The 9,490-nt window shown below is 44.1% G+C and overlaps 1 protein-coding gene across 1 annotated transcript in view; it reads left to right on the top strand.

Moving 5' to 3' along the window:
- The window catches only part of MARCH8 (membrane associated ring-CH-type finger 8), a 77,409-nt gene extending 69,847 nt beyond the window's left edge, over positions 1-7,562 (top strand). The window contains exon 6 of the mRNA XM_014956297.1: positions 7,185-7,562. Coding sequence (XP_014811783.1) covers positions 7,185-7,489 — 305 coding nt within the window. The 3' untranslated portion in view covers positions 7,490-7,562. The remainder of the gene's footprint in view (positions 1-7,184) is intronic.
- The last annotated feature ends 1,928 nt before the right edge of the window (positions 7,563-9,490 follow it).

Below are 9,490 nucleotides of genomic sequence, written 5' to 3'. Positions count from 1 at the left end.
TGGCCTCTCCTACGTGGTTTAGAAGGACTGGGTGATGATGTTTGGTGCAACCCAAGGGCTGTGTGTATAAATTGAAGCTGGGAATCAAACAGCAGCACCTGTTAGTTAACACTGTATCGGGTGTCCTTGCCCTCTGCACGCTGGAACTCTGATGGAAAAGGGGAATTCTGCAGAGCTGGTGCTTCCTTAGCAGCTCCTGGCAAAGCAGGAATCGGAGAGCAAAGCCATTAGTCCATTTAGAGTAGGTGTATTTTGGGGAGGATTCAGTGCTTTCCAGTGTGGATCTGTCTCTCAGCAATTGGCACTGGAAAAAAAATCACTTCTAGGCTGTCTAAATTAACTCTTCGTGATGCAGAGGTGGGCTGTCTCACCATGGGTTTGGGAATTTTGTTTTATCTTCTGTTTCAGATGGTAATCCATGAGTAGCTGCACCTCTCTGTGCATCTTTTGTCTTGGGAAGTGCTGTCTGATGTGTTTAAATGCTGTTTTCAGTTAAGTGCTATTGTTCTGGATGAAGCCTTGTCATTTCTTCCCTTCGTTGTTGTTTTGTTTTTTTTTTTCCCCCCTTCGGGGTACCGCATTTCTGTCAGGCTCCGCGCGTCCGCCTCATCTGTTGGAAAGCAGCTGCCTGGTGTCTGTGCTCAGTTATTTTGTGCCTGTGGATGTGCTTGCTCAGTGATGGAGTTCTTTAGTTGTAGCTCCTTTGTGGAACGCATCCCTTTTGATATGTATGTCTCAGGATTCCTCAGCGGGACGGGCCGCGTGCGATCGCAGATATGACATGCCTCCCCCCTCCTCCCTCCTGCTTCCCCTTCTCCTAACGAGCAGCTTTGCTTCTGATCCAGGATATGTCACTGCGAAGGAGACGATGAGAGCCCTTTGATTACCCCCTGTCACTGCACGGGAAGTCTTCATTTCGTGCACCAGGCCTGCCTGCAGCAGTGGATCAAGAGCTCGGACACGCGGTGCTGCGAGCTCTGCAAGTACGAGTTCATCATGGAGACAAAGCTGAAGCCTTTGAGAAAGGTAGGGACGAGACCCACTTCCCCAGGGAAAGGCTTTGTTAGGCACAGATCCGCTCTGAAGAGAGGCAGCCCTTCCCCACGAGCGCCCCACACCTATTTATCATGTTTCTGGGGCTCCTTAGTAAGTCTGGTAAGGTTAGAGTCATAGAATCACAGAATGGTTTGGGTTGGAAGGGACCTTCAAGATCATCCAGTTCCAACCCCCTGCCCTGGGCAGGGACACCTCCCACCAGACCAGGTTGCTCAAGGCCCCATCCAGCCTGGCCTTGAACCCCTCCAGGGATGGGGCAGCCACAGCTTCTCTGGGCAACCTCTTCCAGGGTCTCACCACTCTCACAGCAAAGAATTTCTTCATAATATCTCATCTAAATCTCACCTCTTCCAGTTTAGAACTGTAATCCCTCATCCTGTCACTCCACTCCCTGATCAAGAGTCCCTCCCCATCTCTCCTGTACCCCCTTTAGGGACTGGAACGCTGTTGTATGTGGAGTGGGAAGTCCATGCTGCAGCCACCCAAAATCTGTTATGAGAACTTGTCCAGTTCCTAAAACTGACTCCCAGCAGGAAATAGAGCAGATTTCAAACACTTCTGGGTGCTTTTTACAGAGAAATACAATCAGCAAAGTATATAGCTTTGTGTGTCTGGTTGATAGGATGAGAAGACAACCTCTGCTTATGTCTGTGGTGAATCCTTGCCTTCTAAGAACTGGAGATTTTTCCTTGGTAGCCCCTTGGCACAGAGCGTAATACCTCTGAGCTGCAATACTGGCCATCATAGGCTCTGTTATCTGCACAGACAATACTTAGCACAGCCCATCTATAGGATATTAAAGGAATTAGTGTAGAGAATCCCAAGTGAAAAGAGTTGGCCATTGGCTGCTGGTTTTTCTGTGCTTTCTCCCCCTGGAGTGGGGGGTGGGAAACATTTTCTCAATATTTATGCCCTGTGAGAAAAATCTGTTGGGCATCATCAGAAATGCATCCTTCATCATTAGTTATAACTGAACAGGTCACCTGTGGGGAAGAGACCAGATGCCAGAAGGTAGGGACAGAGCCATAAAGAGAAGGAGAAGGAATTCACCTCTTAAATACTTCTAAAGAATCTCATAGAGGTTCAGCTGCAGCCAGAAGATGAGCTGCCTCTGTATCTTCAACTCAGCCGTTATGGTAGCCTGTCAGTCAGGAGAAAACAGTCCAAAACTGGTGATTATGAACAGGATGGGACAAATAACAGGGCTTGTGCTTGTCCGTAGGGTGGAAGTGGAACTAAACATCCTCAGCATCTTAAGGTTGTCACAGCAGAGTGCATCAGTCTGTTCAAACACCAAGTTACTCAGGGAAGAGGATGAGAACAAAGATGTATCATGATTTAAGTGAAGATGGGGGAGACAAGAGAGGGATGCTTTGTTTTAAAATTTCAATGGGGGAAAAAAAAAGACATTAAGTCTAAATTTTCTGCTGAATTTTTTTTGTTCAACAACACTTCAGAAGCCCAGAAATGCTGACTGTTGTAATTGGGAAACACCACGTGCTGTGTCATCAGAATAATGCAGCAGGGACCTATAGATTTGAGTTTCCTCTCTGGGCCTGTGCATAGTTTGCAGAGTTATCTTTTTCTTTGCTATGCGGTCGTGTCTCTTGAGGAGATGAGATGGTATGAGTTGGTCTGGTGGCTGTGGAGCCAGCAGTTCACAGGAGAGATTGTCCAGTGGAGGAGCTCAAGCTGTGGAACAGAAAGGAGAAATATAATTTAGCCAAAATACAAGTCCCCGTGGCTCTGTAAGAGCATTCACAAATAGATTTCACCCACTTACATGTTGACAAATTAATTAATTTATGCTTTCTATCAAAAGTAAACACCTCCTTTTCAAAGTCCTTCTGCAAATTATTGTAGGAGATGTCAAATGCACCTCTCTAGAAGCACACGGGCTTATATGCCCTGGCCTATACCTTGTGAAAGGGTGAGAAAAGCCTATCTTAACTCTCTGTTCCAAGCAGATGCGCCGAGGGGTGTATAACCCACGTGCAAAAGCTTATATTATATACACAGGGGAAATTGCCAAAAAAAAAATTATTTAGGAAAAAGCTTCCAAGTGTCTCAGGTGAAAAAAATAAAAGCCGGTTTTGAACAATTCCTAGCTTATTAGAAGCATCTATAATAATTGTATTACAAAAAAAAATTATTTAGGAAAAAGCTTCCAGGTGTCTCAGGTGAAAAAAATAAAATCCGGTTTTGAACAATTCCTTGTTTATTAGAAGCATCTATAATAATTGTTTCTTTTAGCTTTTTGTTGTTGTTTCTTTTTAGCTTTCCTAAATGACTGCAGCCTGACTTTGGGGTTTCTGTTTGGTCTGTACAAACTTTATGGATAGAGGCGGGTCCAGGGATTTAATTTGCTGCCTCCTCTCACTTAGAAAAGCTGTGCAGTTCTTGTGTATATTCTTGGGACATGTGTCTTTAAGTGCACTTGAAACTGAAAATAAAATACAGGTGTTGCTGCTGTAAGTAGTGTTAAATACGAGTGAAGACTGAGTGAAAGCCCACAGTGGGCTGCCCACTGTCACACACGTGCTGTGCTCAGAGCAGTAATCCCATCTGACTTCTAAAATCCATCTTCGGAGGAAACTGGTTTCCTGCCTGGTTTTTGTTCTTGTCAACGTTCTCTTTTCCTACTCTCTAGTTAAACTGCAGCAAACGCCTAATCTCTGGTTCTGTTTCTGGGTTTCTTGCAGTGGGAGAAGCTGCAGATGACGGCCAGCGAGAGGAGGAAGATCGTGTGCTCCGTAACATTCCACATCATTGCCATCACCTGCGTCGTCTGGTCTCTCTACGTCCTCATAGACAGGACAGCAGAGGAGATCAAACAGGGACAGACAACCGGTATGTCACTTGCTTATCTTCCCACTTAGTCTCTTGGAATAATTATTTATCCTGAATGCAGAGAGGGTGAAGAGCACATATCAACGTTCTCTTTTCCTACTCTCTAGTTAAACTGCAGCAAACGCCTAATCTCTGGTTCTGTTTCTGGGTTTCTTGCAGTGGGAGAAGCTGCAGATGACGGCCAGCGAGAGGAGGAAGATCGTGTGCTCCGTAACATTCCACATCATTGCCATCACCTGCGTCGTCTGGTCTCTCTACGTCCTCATAGACAGGACAGCAGAGGAGATCAAACAGGGACAGACAACCGGTATGTCACTTGCTTATCTTCCCACTTAGTCTCTTGGAATAATTATTTATCCTGAATGCGGAGAGGGCGCAGGTAATATTTATAATTAGACGCGTTGGGTTGGTTGAAAAGCACAGTTCTAAAATCACAGAATCACAGAATGGTAGGGGTTGGAAGGGACCTCTGGAGATCATCTCCTCCAACCCCCTGCCACAGCAGGGTCACCCAGAGCAGGTTGGGTGTCCTGGTGGGGTTTGAATATCTCCAGAGAAGGAGACTCCACCATCTCTCTGGGCAGCCTCTTCCAGGGCTCTGCCACCCTCACAGGAAAGAAGTTCCTCCTCATGTTCAGATGGAACTTCCTCTGTTCAAGTTTGTGCCCATTTCCTCTTGTCCTGTCCCTGGGCACCACTGAAAAAAGACTGGCCCCATCCTCCTAACACCCACCCTTGAAGTATTTTTTGGCATCTATGAGTTCACCCCCTCAGTCTTCTCCTCTCCAGACTAAAAAGACCCAAGTCCCTCAGCCTTTCCTCATCAGAGAGATGTTCAAGGCTCCTCATCATCTTTGTAGCCCTGGTTTAGTTAAATCAGTGTAAGTTCATCAGTGGGTGCTTTTTAAGCCTATTTCAAGTCAATTTAGTGTGCACTTGTGAAATGCAGAGATACCAGAGCTAATCCACTGTAGCCAGAAACAAAATTGCACTGCCTTAGCTAATTTGATTTTGAATTGGAACACTTACTGAGCAGATAAGGATGTAGGCATTTGTTTGCTGCTATGGCTACCTTTTAACTGAGCAAAACCAGATCTGTTTTTAAAAAGAGAAGCAGTAAGAGGAACCCAAATCCAAATCTTTGAAGTAAATCAGGGTGAACAGGGTTTTCCTTCTACTCTGTCATCTGTGGGGTGCCTGTGAGAGCCACGTTAGACTGGAGAAAACTTTCTGAGTGGTTGTGCCTGAAGCAGAAGAAATTCAGGCTGATTCTTAGAACTCCAGTTCATGCAACTGAGATGAGGTTCACTGCAGTTCATGTGGTGGCTGCTGCCCCACTGCAGGACGTCTCTGCTCCTGGAACAGTAGATTTTTCTTTAGTGTGCTGGCTGTAAATTCACCAAATTTAAATCCCTTTACCTGGGTGTCCTGGGCTGCGAATTTGCATCCATCATAGAACTGGTTTTTGGGAAGCTGAGATGTCCCTGAAGATGGGGATGGAAGGGATGGACATCCCTCTGTGAGCAGTTTGTCCTTGCTCACAGAGCATTGCGTGCCAGTTGGATTCACAGTTGGAAAATGTTTTGCTGGTGACTGAAGAGCATCATAGAAACATAGAATGGTTTTGGGTGGGACCTTAAAAACCATCTCGTTCCAATCCCCTGCCCTGGGCAGGGACATCTCCCACCAGACCAGGTTGCTCAAAGCCCCATCCAGCCTGGTGTTTAACACCTCCAGGGATGGAGCATCCATCATCTGGGGAGGCAGCTGAGCATCAATAAACCTGCAGATCCACAGAGCTGTTTACAGTGTCTTCAGAGCAGATTCACACTTCAAACTGATCATTTCTCATTTGGGCTGTAGTTGGATTGTTCATGACTTCAGTTGGGGAACTGCTTTGAATGAAATCTTTGCGTTTCTGTTCCATCCAACCCCATCTCTTCCATCTATGCTGAAAATTGTTGGCCTTTCAGTATAAGGTTACCATATGGTAATGAAAAGTATATGCTGTCAAAGATTTATTCTCTCCAGGTTGTTTTAGCCAAGAGATAGATCAGTGATCTGATTTATTTAGTACTTGTCCCAGTGCAGCCTTTGCTTCCTTCATTTGGATATTCAATCTGGGCAGTGCTGTAATGAGCTGTGGGGGGGTGGGGAGCGTGTGTGGGTACATATTCACGTCTCCACAGGGGCAAGTATGTGCTATCACTGCTGCAGATGGCATCAGATTGCTCACCTGTGAATCAGGCGTTCAGGTATTAATCACGAGTGGGATTTCATCAGCAGTCACACTGCAGTGCCCTCTGTATTTTGGGCCTAAAATATTTCCATTCCTCCCACGCTACCATGTGTTTCCAAAAGAACACTGGCCTGTGTCTTGGTAAACACTTTGAATACTTGGGAGGCCATGATTTTATTCGCCGAGACACCTGATCTGGGGTGATTCAGCATTGTTTCCTATCCACCTTGTGATGCTGCTTATCTGTAAAGAGGAGAGGAATTGGGGGGGTACAGGAGCGATGTAAGCAGGAGATGTGTAAAGTGAATAGTCTCTCATTTAAAAGCAGTCGATAGAGATGTGACAAGGTCCAATGTCTAAAAGTTCAATCTAGGTAAGTTCAGGAAAAGTAGTGGTGGTCATTTTTAATACAGAGGTTAAACTCACCAGAACGTTTCAGCATCTCCATCACCTGCAGTTGTGCATCAGAAGAGATGCTCTGGTTCCAGCTACAGGTTACTGGGGCTGATGCAGATAAAATTGGACAGTTTGTGTAACGAATGTGTCAATCTAGAGGGTAACAATCGGTGCCTTATGAGTTTAAAGACTATGACTCCACGTCCTGTGTGATCACGGAGTGGAACAGACTTCTTGGGTCACTGACTCCAGCCTCCTGCTGTGAAGAGGGAACCATGCCATACCATCCCTTCCATAATCTGATCCAGTTTTCATTTAAAAACAAGTGTAAAAGGACCTAAACTTATTACTGGCTGTCGCCTTCACTCTGTTTGTGATTGTGCCTGAGCCCTTGTTCAGCACAGAGGATCATTGGTTTTCCTTCTGGGTGAGTATAAATGTGATATATAAAGTAAAAATCTGCAGGTGTTTGACTTTGAAGGTGGAAAAAAAAAGGCCAATCGAGCAAAATGGCAGAATAAGAACAGTTTGCGTGGCCCAAACTCTGTGACAGTTTCTTTATAAGATGTTTTTGAGAGATCCAGTGCATTCCAGCAGATACTGACCGAATCCTTTTACTTTTTCCTTTTTTTTTTTTCCCCAGGGATTCTAGAATGGCCATTTTGGACTAAGCTGGTGGTTGTGGCTATTGGTTTCACTGGAGGACTTCTGTTCATGTATGTGCAATGCAAAGTGTACGTACAGCTGTGGAAGAGACTTAAAGCTTATAACCGAGTAATATATGTACAAAACTGTCCGGAAACTAGCAAAAAGAATATTTTTGAAAAACCTGCACTAATGGAGCCAAACTTTGAAAGTAAAGAAATGCTTGGGGTTCACCATTCAGACACAAACTCTTCGCATTACACGGAGCCAGAAGACTGTGCTGCAGAAATCCTTCACGTCTGATTGCCGGGTGGGAGGGCTGTTTTCTGTACGTCCTCGAAGATTTAAAATTAAAATCCCTTTGTTTACTTGCAAACTGCTCTACCTTTTTAAAACCGGCTAACAGCTGAGGGCTGGCGGATGGATTTTTATTTTTTTTTCTTTTTTTTTTTACATTTCTTTTTCATCGGAATGTGTTTTTTTTTTTAAATCCCTTTGGCACATCAATGTCATTGTGGTTTCATACCTCTCGACGTTTTGTCTCTCGGACCAGCCCATCCAGGAGCCACGGGATCCTGGGGTCAGAAGGGTTTGGTGTCGAGCAGAGCCGCCAGCGAACTGCCATCAACTTCATGGAGTCTGTTACTTTAGAAGATGACTCTAAATGATTCTGGAATATGTGTAGAGTGGGGTTGGTTTGTCTGTTTGTCTGTTCGTTTAAGCCTGATGAAGGAGGTTGTCCCAGACACCGAGGGAAATGAGAGCCCTACAGTCTAATCTGCCACTAACACTGCCACTAACATTTTGTCTTAGGCAGCAGGTGTTAAAATTTTGCTTTACGTATCGTGATGAGACTTACAAAGCATATAGCACTTTTAAAAAAAAAAAAAAATCTTTATTTTGTAATATGTATGTCAAATGAGAATGAAACTTGAAAGAATGTGTCATTTTCGAAACATTTCTTCGTTCTTTACCCCATATATTCTTCTGGAACCTAAACCTCTTGCCTTACAAGAAAAAACAAACAAAAAAAAATTAAAAAAAATCCAACCTGTGGTTTCCGACACATGCCCACATTATCTTACTAAACATAACACTAAAAAAAACTCTGCCTCTTTGGGTTTCCTTTGAGAAGCAATTTTTTTTTCGAAGGGTATTGCACTTGTGACTTGTACGGGGAGCAGAGGATGCGCGTAGTCTTTGGTTTCAAGGCATAATGGTTTCAATGCTGTGTTCTGGGGATTGGGTTTGCTTTTTTTTTTGGTCTTTTTTTTTTTAATAGGTCAGACCATCAACACAACCTGATGTAACTTTCATTCCAAACTATTCGCAAAAGGGTTTGTTGCTATATCGGTAAAAATGTGAACAGTTATGGAAAAAAAAAAGGGTAAAGGTTCTTAGTCAATACAGCTGAAATTGGTTTTCCTTCTTTAGTGCTGTGTCATGTGTGAATTAACCAAGAACTTGATGTTGTCAGAGGAGATACTGACCTTGAGGTCTAGGAAGTCAATGTTGTGTTAAGTGGATGAGTTTTGAAGTACCTGCCTGGTTTTGGTCCTGGTGCGATGCGTTACGTGCTCAGTTTTGCCTGTGTTTTTGAATTCAGGACTGGCTTTTTAATCCATCAGCCTCAAAGAGAAGAGAGGGGCAGCTTTAAAACTTGTTTGTGGGGCTTTTAGACAGAGTTTTGCCAAAGCCTGGAGTGTCTGCAGTTAATTTGCTCGACCCACCTGCGTCCCTGAGCTCCCCCCGTCCAGCTCCAAGCCCTCGTTTAACCAAAGCCTTGATCCGACCGGAGCAGAAACGAAACCCCACCAAAAGTCAGCACGTGAGGCCTCTGCGCTTGAAAACCCACTTTCTCTACCTGAGCCCTCTCTAAATCTCCAGAAAGTCAATAATAATCTCCTGGTTGGTCTTAGCAGGAGTTTCCTGGACTCCTTAGTTTGGTAAAAGTTTGTGTGTCAAGATACTGAACTAAATCCCCAGCTCTGGTTCAGGTTTTCCTTAGTCTTTTTCAAGTACAACTTTCATTGAGCAAGTTTTTGTCATAATAAAAGAAGTTGCTGTGTTCCTTAGTCTTTTTCAAGTACAACTTTCATCGAGCAACTTTTTGTCATAATAAAAGAAGTTACTTAAGGCTTCCCGAAGTATAACAGTAAGAGATGGGTGATTATTTTTTTTTTTTTAAATGTAATATTAATTTATTTTTAAATCAATCTTTTAAAAGAAGGCAGAGAAGGGACTATGGTAAGAGGACACACAGTGGTGGTTTCTGAGAGCTGTCAGAGGAGCAGCCTGTGTGTG

This window comes from Calidris pugnax, unplaced genomic scaffold (assembly GCF_001431845.1).
Source record: "Calidris pugnax isolate Ruff unplaced genomic scaffold, ASM143184v1 scaffold196, whole genome shotgun sequence".
Classification (NCBI taxonomy): domain Eukaryota; kingdom Metazoa; phylum Chordata; class Aves; order Charadriiformes; family Scolopacidae; genus Calidris; species Calidris pugnax.
Note: the sequence above shows the minus strand (reverse complement) of the source record. Positions and strands in the feature narration are given on the sequence as shown.